Here is an 11,369-nt window from a genome sequence, read left to right on the forward strand (position 1 = left end):
TATTTATATATTTATTTTTCTTTCTTAAACTTACACACACAGAAAAGAAAAAAATCCATATTTTAATTTTTTCGAATGCATGTATTAAAAGAATTTTTTTTGAGTGAACAATTTTTATGTTTTCATTGAAATACCAAAACAATTAAAAATTCAACTTATTTTGGTAGCATAGGACCGATTTTCTCAAGAAACTCATCTGCACCTTTTTGATTAATCTCATATCCTGGCATGGTCTTCTTGCACCTCTCATACCATTGAACAACATTGGGGTAGGGTGTAAAATCAAATTTGAGAACATCGTAAGTTGAGATCGTTGCAATGATTGCGAAATCTGCAACGGTCAGTGTGTCACCAACAATATACTTTTGGCCCTCGAGGCCTGTATTGAGGAAACCGACAGCCTCTTCCATTTTCTTGTAAGCAGCAGGATCATACGGAGTCTTTGTTTGGATTGGTTTGTAGTAGTAGTCACCAAAGCGTTGGTAGAGCACCCCCATATCGAAGTAGAGCTTTTGGTTCACGCGGGCTTTCTTCTCAGGATCCTTCGGATAGAGCGAGTCATTCTTTCCGTACTTTTCCGCCAAATAAGCGAGGATGGCACGTGATTCCCAAATTGAAAAACCATTGTCCACGAGAGTTGGAATTGTATGCTGATAGTTTAGCTGACAATGAGATTAGAGCATTCAATTAATTTTTTCTACTGCTATTAAAAACAAGTCATCGTTCCGCAGATCTTTACCATACCTTTATAAATTCTGGTGTCAACTGATCACCAGCCATCAAGTCTACAAGAAAATTAAAAAAAAAAGATGTTTTCTCTCTGCATTAATTGCAAAATAACTAAAGTTTCCAATTTATCTTACCCATTGGCTTGAGATTTAATTCAATTCCAAGGGTTTTGGCAAGAAGAAGGATGCTCCGACAGGGTGCAGAGAGCGCGGAATAGTAAAAATCAATAGTCATCTTGACTAAATGTTAAAAGCCTCTTCGTGGAAAAAATTAGATTGAAGTTGATCACTTGGTGGGGTTGCTCACAACTGAGGAAAAATTCGTAATCACATAATTTTCACATTTTCTTTCACAAGAACATGATTTTTAAAGCTTTTCCAGTTTGAAAACTATTTTTAATGTTCAAATTTGAGCTGCTGCAGTGAATTTCGACTTACCTGATAAAACTCAAAAAATTCAGAGGTCTGCAGTCGTTCCAGCAGAATAAACACACAAAATTATGTGACTAAAAATTGTGTCGCTCTTCTTCTATTTATACGGTTTGTCTGAAATGTTGTGTTCGACGATGATGATTTGCAAGATATTTTTATGAGTAATACTGATATCTCTACAGTTGGCGTATAAAATTTGTAACTCAATTTTCTTTTAAAAGAGCGAAGCTTAACAAGAATTTTCGTTACAATCAATTCTTTCATTCCCGATCCTTTGCATCATCAAAATAGAAAAAAAAACTCAATTTAAATTTCCAAAAATGTATTTATTTTATATGTATTAGAAAATGCAGTTTATACTGAACAAATTAATAGTTTCTTCTCTGAAGTGAACATTTTTTTTAGTAAATATAATTTTATGAAAATTGCATGCAAAAGAAAAATTTAAAAATTATTTTCCTTGAACCACATTTACTTGGGAAGCAGTGGTCCAAATTTCTCCACAAACTCATCAACACCCTTTTGATTCACCTCATAGCCTGGAATCTTCTTGCACGTCTCATACCATTTAGCCACATTGGGATACTTCGAGAAATCAAATTTGAAGCCATCATAGGTTGAAATGGTAGCGACCAGCGCAAGATCAGCAATAGTAAGATTATCTCCAGCAGCATAAGTTTTTCCCTCGAGAGCCGTATTGAGGAAACCAACAGCCTCTTCCATCTTTTTGTATGCCTCTGGATTGTATGGAGCCTTTGCAAAAAGCACAGGATAGTAGTAATCCGCAAAGCGCTGGTAGAGTGTTCCCATGTCGAAGTAGAGTTTCTGATTCACAAAATATCTCTTCTGGGGATCCTTCGGGTACAGCGAATCATCCTTTCCGTATTTCTCCACCAAATAGGCGAGGATAGCACGAGATTCCCACAGTGCAAAGCCATTATCCACAAGAGTAGGTATGCAGTGTTGGTAGTTGATCTAATCGGAGAGAAAAGAAATAAAAATGTTACCCAGTGTAATAAAATGAATGAATGCGGTGACCTTCAATGATATCACGCAATTACTTTCAATTTCTTTCAAAGAGAAATTTCAAGCTGCTAGATAAGAACGGACAAATCCGTCTAATTATGAAACTCAATTCTAATCTTATCTATACCAAAATTTCTGTCAAGTCATATCATTGGGCGTTGATTCAAAATTACGGATTGAAACCTTTAAGAAAATGATAGCCCATCACGTTTTTCGTTGGTGGCATGACGAAAATGTAGGTCATTGTACTCTATTCAACTTGCCTTTAGGAATTCCGGTTTCAAGTGCTCTCCAGCCATTAAATCTATAATTATATAATAACGATTTATTATTAGATAAAATGTCTAATTTTTTGACGAGAGAATAAAGCACGAAAAGAATCAGTAAAGGTTAAAAAAAAATTAAAGGGCTAATAAGTCTGATAAAACTTACCGAGAGTTTTGAGATTAAAATCAAGGCCAAGAGCTTTTCCACACAGGAGAACGCTGCGGCAGGGGGCAGATCCCGGAAGGTAGTACAAATCCATGTTTAGATTGATGAGTTGATCAAATATTTAGGACTTCCAAAGTTGATTCAATGTGCCCTACAAATTGAAGAATAATCATTAAGGTGTTTGATTTCTTGTTTTAGGTGCTCAAACATTTAATGAAGCAATTCACACAGTTGAGGAAATAAAATTAAGATCACATTCATGAATTATTGGAAAATTAATTGATTTTAGAAATGAACATGAAACTAGAATTTCATTTAATTTTTAGATTCAAATTTAAAGAATTTTTTAATTGAATTTGAGCTGAAAGAAAAAATTGACGATTTTATTAAGCTTTTTGAAGCTTTATTTTAGCTATGTTAAAAAAATACGTAAAAGAAAATTTAAGATTTGGTTTCTTTTTAAATTTATAAAGAGATAGATATTTTTTAAGAAGAAAATATTTCTAGAGATAGAAAATTTTTATTAGCTTATATTAATTTAAAAAATTATCAGTGTACCCACCTAGCCTCAATAATAGCTCTTTGTGTTGACGAAGATTTTAATTTGGGCAAGAATAAATCTCAATAATTACTTTAAAAACACAAGAAACACCTAATTTTGAATTTAATTGACAACCAAAAACCGATAAGAAAATTAAAAGAAAATCAAGAAAAACGTTTAATCCCTTAATTTCCCTTTCAAGTGAACCGAATTGAATTTCTTCTCGTGTACTTTAACGTATTTCTAGAAGCTTTTGCTGTATGCGTGATTACATACAGGTTCTTTCAGCAATAAATTATGTAGGAACAATCGTATTGTGGATTTTATATATAGGACAAATTAGCCGGCTTGAAAAAATCGAATCTCTCGTTGAACCTTGGATTGTACAATGAGATAAAATGTATCAATTTAATAATTTTTCGTTTTTTTTATAAAATTCACAATTTATCACGCCTTTTTTATTGGTTTGTGTGTATTCAAACAAAAAAAGCACACACTGAAAATAACATTTTAGCGTCTGCTGGCAGAACGGAATTCATACATTTGGGAGGCCTTTGGCGGCTCTAGCTATGGTTAAAAAATACTACACAACGAAGAAGAAGAAAAAAAGAATATTCTATCTGAATCAACTCGCGGATATATTATTATGTAACAATTCTTTGTCTTTCACACAGCACCACCACAAAAATCTTAATATTCCAAAGAAACTTAGGAATTTATCACAAAAGCAATTCAACTGTGAGATACCAAGAGCAATTATACTGCACACAGAGTAATTTTTTTTTGAAATTTTCCACTTACCAGAATGCTGGAGATTTCGGTTGGATGGAAGAGGAATGTGTTCTTTCCCAGTGCACTGTACTCTGAGGACTGAAAACGAGTTTCAATTCTCCAACTTATTTATATGACCGGCTTTTTCGTGAATTCTTTCGCGGGGCTGGCTACCAAACTCGTGTAGTGTGAGTTGGCTTTATTTACCGTTTTTACGAATGTATTTCCGAGCCGGCCGCTGCTCAATCTCATGGGGGAATAATTTATAATAATTTTCATTGCATAATTTTATTTAACACACACAGAAAGACACGAATGTTATGTGTAGCCTCATGGGATGAATTGGTGTTCTTCGGAGAGGAAAAATCGAAACACATTTGAGAACATTATGTTGTGACAATAAAAAAATAAACATATATACAGGCAGCATATGCAATGGTAAATGCAAAAAGCAAAAAGAACCTTATTTATTGCTGGAATTGCTGGCGACGGGGTGGGCGAAGCATTTGTGAGCTACATCCAGGCTCATTTTGTACTCGATCGCAACGGCAAAATACCTACTTGTTTCAATTTGAAAAAGTATGGAATTTAGTACGCCTTTAGCAGCTAGAATTGTGGAGAAAAATAGTTCTGAAGCTCAATTTTGAAAACACTTTATTGCAATTTTTTTCATACAGCCAAATAACTTTTTAACGTGGTTAGTTGGAATGATAAAAATATAAATCTAGGGATATTATCTTTATCGATTTACCTGATTTATTTCAATTTTTAATTTTAGAGATTTTTTTCTTTTTTTAATGATTTTTGCTTAATTTAATAAATTATTTATAAAGTACTTTTCCCTCAAAATCCAATAAAATCTTTATTTTTATTTATTTTTTATTACTCCCACCTCGCCCTAAGGTCTTCGGGTCTACTGACCCACGTGGACCGCCAACAATTTTTTTTTGTAAAGTCCCTAATATTTTGTACCGGTATTTAAAGGTTAAAAGATGTTTAGATTTAGATTAATTTATTTTTTATGAAAATCGTATTTAAATTTAAAAAAAAAATCTTAGAATAAGACACATATGTTTGACACATTTGTTTTTAATGAAATCATTTTTTTTTTAAGATGGTGGCTAGGATTCCATTAATCCGTATTTGTGTTTTTGCTATTTTAAAATTCATTTTATTTAACCTGCTGGCCGCCAAGACCTTGGAGCTTCCTTAGAGCGCCAAGGTGGGGTCGTTGAACGACCCCAAGAAGGAAGTCGATTTTCTCATAAACTATAAAACCGGGAACTGTCGGGTCACTATCTTTAGACTCCTTATATAGTCCTCTTGCCCCTTGCATCACAAATTCGCCACCCGGAAACACGCAGAAGAAGATATTAGGGAAAAACATTTTTCACTCATTTTTCACACTTTCTTCCTGAGAAATTTGCCACGAAGTTGACTGCAACTGCTATTTTTTTTTTCACTACTTCCCCACATTCCCCTCACTTCCCGCACCGTGATAAATGGCAATATTTCTCGAATATTCTTTATTGTTTTGCACATTTATATGCTTCTTATTATGTTTTATGTTGTTTATGTTACTTATTCGCGATAATTCTGACACTGAGATGGTAAAGTGAGAAAGTAAACACAACCCTTCAACCCCCTTCAACCATATGATTTATGATGTGACTAACTTCATTCTAAGAAATTTTCCGCAGCATGGCCGTTACACCAATTTTTGAATTCCCTTCTTCTACATTTTCCTTAATAACTTTTCTTGTGGTGGTCGGATTGAGCTGAAATTTTTACACAACCTCCTCAGATAACTAAAGAACTTATTTCCAAAAGATGGGAATGGTATCTTTTATATTTATTAAGTTATAGCACGAAATATAGGGCTGGGGTCGTTCAACGACCCCGCTTGGCGGCCTAGAGGTTAATTTTTTATATAGCAAAAAAAAATTTAAAAAAATCAAGATGGTGGTCGCATTAGGAACGATCGTTCAGTTGATCAGGCTAGAGCTAGAAGAATTTGTAGTTTTTATACGTTGTTTTACAGTTATAAAATCTAAGAAAGGAGTACCTACCAACTAATTGCTATAATTAAGATAAAGATGTAAACTTCCCTTTAACTTTACTTACTTGTGTCCTTAGTCTTAATCCTTGAAATTCATAGTTTTGCACCAAAAAACGTCTTGACCGATCTTAACAAGTTTTCCTTCAATTTTCAAAAAGTATTTTCCTCATTTTCCGCGATCTATTAGTAAAAATCGAGTAATTTTCTCTCAAAAAAAAAAGTTTTCTTTACAAAATTCAAGCATTCGATCGTCGACTTCTCCGTCATTTATCACAAAAGCTTAACGAATTTTCTCATTTGAAATTTATTCGCCTCGAAATTGTGACGTCATCATTAGCATCAATCGCATGTGGTTTGAATTCATACGTCATCAATTGCATCAAATTCAAGCGAAATTTCAAGCGATACTTAAAATTTTTTCTTGGTTTTTTTGGCCATTTGGAATCATCCTAAATTCCCAGTGAAGTGTGCACAATTCGTCTGGAGTGTGATTCTTGAATCTTCAAGTGAGGGATTTGTAAATAAGTGAGTTTTAAAGTTGCAAAATAAACTAAAAGATAGGCGGTGAGAGAGAGATTCTGAGAAGTTATCCTTGTGTTCTTTTTCGGTTTTTATAGCCCAATTCCCAAGGATGCCAGAAAGTAAACAAATTGTGGACTACGGGGATGAGAGTCACGGCTCAAAGCTGGCTCGCAAGGCCAAGGAGGCCCCATTTATGCCAATTGGTGAGACAGATTTAATCTCGGACTAATCGTACTTTCAGCTCACGTTATCTAACCCCGCGATAATGACCTTGATGGTTGTCGTGAATTTCTGCACGTCCCCGCATTTCAGGTATCGTGGGATTTCTCGCTGCCATCGGCATCGGGGCGTACAAGTACAAGCATCGAGGGAGCATGAGTACCAGTGTCTTCCTCATGCAACTCCGTGTAGCTGCACAAGGCACCGTTGTAGGTGCCCTCACCATTGGGCTGGCTTACACAATGACACGGGAGTATCTCCTTCCACTGCTGGACAGCAAGCCAAAGGAGGATCCAAAGTGAAAATCCATCTAATTTACTAGCGAATTTATGAACCCCCAAAGCGCCCCCACGAAGAGACAGGAAGGGAGAGAGAAATTTATGCGAGTGGACGATTGATTATGATGAAAGAATGAATGTTTAGTTACAAAATATCTCAGTTATGCTGGAGAATAGCTAGAAAATTTACCGTGATATTCAATTTCTCACAAATTGTATTTATTCCCATTGACAAAGTGCATGAGAAAATACATTAAATATCTATTTTTGTGGACTAAATTAATGCATTTTTCCTTGAAAATACCGCCTTCGCATTGTTTTTGGTGGCGAAGTGACTTTTGACAATGTCACTGTCACATTGTTTTTAATTTTAGCGTGTTTGTGTCAGATGTTTTTAGCAAAATAATACTCAAAAATCGCAAATAAATAATGAATAATTGGAATATTGATGACTATAAGAAGGATTATGAGCCCGAAGAGCAATGGGAGCTGAGGAGAGCCTTCATGGAGAAGCATAAAAAGGAAATTCCTGAGGATGAACTTGTTTGTTTAGCTCAAACCATGATAAATATTGAATTCCTAGGATGCAGGTAAGGACTAAATCCTAGCTAGATCTTTCCTCCCTTAATTAAACTTCTTATAAAACTCATTACAGGTATCCCAAGGAAGTTATGCTAAGAGTGCATGAGCTGTCAAAAGAAATTCTAGGAGATTTACGGAATAAGCGCAAGAATCGTCTGAGAAGAACATTTGTTGGAGCTTCAGATGCAGCAAATGCCAAAGTTAAAAGTAAGGGAACTTCATTAAATTATTAAGGAATGAACTTGCAGATAAGTAATCCTTTTTAAATTCCAGGAACTGGACTAGCAGAGACCCTCAAAAGACCTTCCGGAAGTGCAGTAGAATGCCCTCAACCGGTTAAGAAGCAAATCTTGGAAGACAAAGAGTACGATCTCAAGGCAACGGATTTCTCCTCAAAATACGGCAAGATCATCATTTACGATCCTTCAGGAGAATTTGAACAATCCCCAATTTCAATCCTTCAAATTATTCGTGCTAAATGCAATGCGAGAGTAGTCGAGGAGATGACTGAACTTCCAGATGGGGAATTTCGCATGACTATTGCAGTTAATGGACAACTTGCTGGCAGCGTAGTAACGTACAGTAAAACGACACTTAAAAAAGAAGCATACGAAAAGGCTTTAGCTGAGCTTCAGAAGCACTGCTACACCCTCAAAGTGAAACACTCCTTCCTGGCGAAGAATAACGAAGCTATAAGCAAATATGAGGAAGAGTGTTCAAAAAAAGCTTCTACAGAGAATAAGATTGGGGAGGAAAATCTCGGTTTTAAGCTCCTCAAATCCCTCGGCTGGAAAGGAGGAAGTTTAGGAACTAAACAGGATGGAATTGTGAATCCTGTTGAGTTATCTGTGAACATTGGGCGTCAAGGACTTGGAGCAACAACTAACAGCGATCATTACAGGAAAATGCTTCAGAACTACAAGAACACACCAACATTATATGACCTTGTTTTTACAAATGAATTCAGCAGTGATGAAAGAGCAGTACTGCACAAGTAAGTTACTGAGAATTTGTTCTTAAACTGGATAAGGACTAGTTAACATTTTATTCTAAATTTCAGGCTCGCCAATCAATTGGGTCTCAAGTCGAAGAGCTACAGCAAAAATGAGGATCGTCATTTGGTAATCAGCAAAAAGATCACGATCTTTGATATTGCGAGGGACATTATTGATAAAAGAGATTCAGTTTTGCTGGAAAAGTTCATCCTTTTACCTCCGGAATCACAGCGAGAGCTTGATCGTTAAGGATACTTCGCAATTAGTAGGAATCAATACACAATTTAGCATGTTTGTGTAGGTAATTAAGTTCTTTTTATAAAAGAAATGTAAAATTATCAAAAATAAAAGTGAAATCTTTTAAAAAAATTACTTTCGCGCCATAATCGGTAATTTCCAGCGGCCATGTTGAACATAACCAAGAACTATAAATACAGCCAAATAAACAAACCGCAGTGCAGTGTGTTGTGGAGTTTTGTTCGATCAACATCTAAATTTTGCAGTTTTCTCTCAAAAATCTTCCTCGAAAATGGATTTTCCAACTAATTGGGACATTGATAGCTACAGGGCATCATACGAGAGTGATGAACACTGGGAATTGAGACGCCGCTTCATGGAAGTTCACAAGGAAAAGTTTGGAGAGGAAGAGCTTGTCTGTCTGGCACAAACATTCACAAATATTGAGTTTCTGGGATGCAGGTAAGGTGATCAGAGTCATAATATTCACAAGAAAATTGAGAAAATACCATTTTGACTATTTCAGGTACCCATCGGATACAATGAAACTGGTGGCAGAGCTCTCAAAAGACGTCGCGAAGGATTTCCGGAAGAAGAGGGAATCGCGCCTCAAGAGAACCTTCGTTCAGGCCTCAGATGCTGCAGAAGCCAAAGTCAAGAGGATACGGAAGTAATTTTTTTTACTGACTCACCACGACCTGCATTGCTTCAATCTCTGGATTCGTATTTCTTTGTGATTTGTTGCTGGAGTCTCGCGGAGGCAGACTGGATCAACTCATTGGGAGAATTAAGAAGGCTAGTCCACGGGATCTGGTTAATCTGTAAGGGAAAAAAAATTGTCAAGCATTGAATTTTTGTGGAATAAATTGTAATTCGTTTACCTTGGAGGAAAGTCTTTCAAATAGTCCGCTGGATAGATGATCATCGAGGGTGTTGAAGAGCAAGACGATGGCCATGTATTGCAGGTCAATTCTTCCGATAAAACTCGCATAGTCAATAATTTGCTCCATCACAGTGAGGTGATTTTGAATAATTTTCACAGCTTCATCTTCCAGGCTCATCTCACAGAGGAATTTCAGGAAGTGCCTTTAGTAGGAGAGAAGATAAAGGTCATTGTATGTCTTTGTTACAAGAGTGGGAATGTTCTTCTTACTCAATTAGCTGAATCTCACGAGGATAGCGAAGTCGACAGAGGAGATTGAGGAATGTTTTCAAGAGGAAATGATCCTTCTCGTGATTCACCACGAGCTTCCTCCCGTCCTCCGAGGAAGTAACATTCACAACTACTGATGTGGCCAAGCAGACAAATTTGTAATTGTTGGTGGGAAGATTCTCTCGCTCATGGACGGTGTTGAAGTAGGAAATCAGAGTCTTCTCGAGGAACTTGAAATATCCTCGCATTGGCTTTTCCTGCAAAGAAAATTACTCAATTGGGAGCTCTGTGAGATCTAATATTTTCTATAGGTACTAACATATCCACTAATCAGCCGGTCAACATTCCCTTCCTCTTCAGTCAGACCACTGAGAAGTTCTGTGAGGCAGCATCCCATTGAAATGAAGGATTTATTGGAACTCTCCATTTGCTTCTTCAATTCCGACAGTTCCTGTTGGGCCTTTTGACTCTGCATCAGGGAATGGGGTTCAATGCTCCCCCCAACTGATGGTGGTGGTGGCATATTCCGGAAATCCAGTTTCTCCGACTGAGCGGCATTTATCATTCTCTCCTCTTTCAGGGCCACTGCGAGGGATTTTACTTTTGCATGAATGGATTTCGACAGTGTAGCTATTCTCTCCAGATCCCCCTCGCGCATCTCCATACTAAGATAATCACTCTTCCTCTGCTTCACGGTGTGCTTCACAAAATCAGCCACGTTCTTCGAAAATTCCCGGAGTGTCTCTGAAATGTCTTCCTACAAGAATGAGGGAATTTCCGTTAGAAAAAAAAACATGTCTGAATAGTCAGAAGAGTATTTTTCTTACAGAATACCGTCGCTCCTCATCAATCGCCTTCTGATACAGCTTCAATTTCTTTTCCATTTTATCAAAAACCAAAAATTCGTAAAAATAAAGGATTTTGTCGTTATTTGCGCGGAATTTGTTTCTCATCCACCATCTTGGTTTCTAAGCAATTTGAGGTTTTTCAGAAAAATTCATGAAATTCAAATTGACCGTTAGTACACTGGAAAATTGTCGAATTATGCTCATTTGTTTTTGGAAAAAAAAAGATTTTACCTGTGATTCTTAAGAAATTATTAAGATTAATTAAAATCATTAAAATAGAATAATCTGTTAATACTTATATAGAGTGGCGCATAAGTTAATGCATGATTTAAGGCTGCTTTACATGCAAAATCATGCATTAACTTATGCGCCACCTAGTATAAGGATAATGAGTTTGAGAGGAGGTATAAAATATAAAGAAAGACACAAAAACTATTAAATTCTTTTAATTGTTCACATTTAATATCAATAATTAATTTTTACAATTCAAGAATTGTAAGATATAAAACAGGTAGATTTCTGACTAAATCGAGCACCTTTATTTAC

The 11,369-nt window shown here is 36.0% G+C and overlaps 6 protein-coding genes across 7 annotated transcripts in view; 4 read left to right on the top strand and 2 right to left on the bottom strand.

The window, feature by feature from the left end:
* Positions 1-7,287, top strand: part of LOC129787473 (HIG1 domain family member 1A, mitochondrial-like) — a 170,434-nt gene extending 163,147 nt beyond the window's left edge. Inside the window, exons 2-4 of one of the 2 annotated variants that reach the window (XM_055823080.1) lie at positions 6,494-6,514; positions 6,607-6,714; positions 6,824-7,287. In XM_055823080.1, the coding sequence (XP_055679055.1) occupies positions 6,621-6,714; positions 6,824-7,032 (303 nt within the window). In that variant the 5' untranslated portion in view covers positions 6,494-6,514; positions 6,607-6,620 and the 3' untranslated portion in view covers positions 7,033-7,287. Of the gene's footprint in view, positions 1-6,357; positions 6,515-6,606; positions 6,715-6,823 lie in introns of those variants that run through there. The other variant, XM_055823079.1, reaches the window with a different exon arrangement.
* Positions 1-11,369, top strand: part of LOC129787458 (fork head domain-containing protein FD4-like) — a 416,355-nt gene that overhangs the window by 356,920 nt on the left and 48,066 nt on the right. The window lies entirely within an intron of this gene.
* LOC129792282 (uncharacterized) lies at positions 61-4,128 on the bottom strand. Its single transcript, XM_055831217.1, has 7 exons — positions 3,961-4,128; positions 2,619-2,769; positions 2,450-2,490; positions 1,635-2,135; positions 864-972; positions 745-785; positions 61-662 (listed from the first exon to the last, which is right to left on the bottom strand). The coding sequence occupies exons 2-7, from the start codon at positions 2,710-2,712 to the stop codon at positions 156-158; spliced, it is 1,293 nt and encodes a 430-aa protein (XP_055687192.1). The 5' UTR covers positions 2,713-2,769; positions 3,961-4,128; the 3' UTR covers positions 61-155.
* LOC129787444 (NF-kappa-B-repressing factor-like) lies at positions 7,359-8,941 on the top strand. The gene is made up of 4 exons (XM_055823022.1): positions 7,359-7,598; positions 7,664-7,797; positions 7,864-8,584; positions 8,651-8,941. Exons 1-4 carry the CDS (start codon positions 7,438-7,440, stop codon positions 8,832-8,834), a joined length of 1,200 nt encoding a protein of 399 aa, XP_055678997.1. The 5' UTR covers positions 7,359-7,437; the 3' UTR covers positions 8,835-8,941.
* Positions 8,995-9,714, top strand: LOC129787472 (partner of xrn-2 protein 1-like). The gene is made up of 2 exons (XM_055823078.1): positions 8,995-9,284; positions 9,349-9,714. Exons 1-2 carry the CDS (start codon positions 9,115-9,117, stop codon positions 9,494-9,496), a joined length of 318 nt encoding a protein of 105 aa, XP_055679053.1. The 5' UTR covers positions 8,995-9,114; the 3' UTR covers positions 9,497-9,714.
* Positions 9,486-10,943, bottom strand: LOC129787447 (uncharacterized). The gene is made up of 5 exons (XM_055823026.1): positions 10,803-10,943; positions 10,295-10,732; positions 9,976-10,232; positions 9,704-9,908; positions 9,486-9,641 (listed from the first exon to the last, which is right to left on the bottom strand). Exons 1-5 carry the CDS (start codon positions 10,926-10,928, stop codon positions 9,531-9,533), a joined length of 1,137 nt encoding a protein of 378 aa, XP_055679001.1. The 5' UTR covers positions 10,929-10,943; the 3' UTR covers positions 9,486-9,530.

This window comes from Lutzomyia longipalpis, chromosome 1 (assembly GCF_024334085.1).
Source record: "Lutzomyia longipalpis isolate SR_M1_2022 chromosome 1, ASM2433408v1".
NCBI lineage: Eukaryota > Metazoa > Arthropoda > Insecta > Diptera > Psychodidae > Lutzomyia > Lutzomyia longipalpis.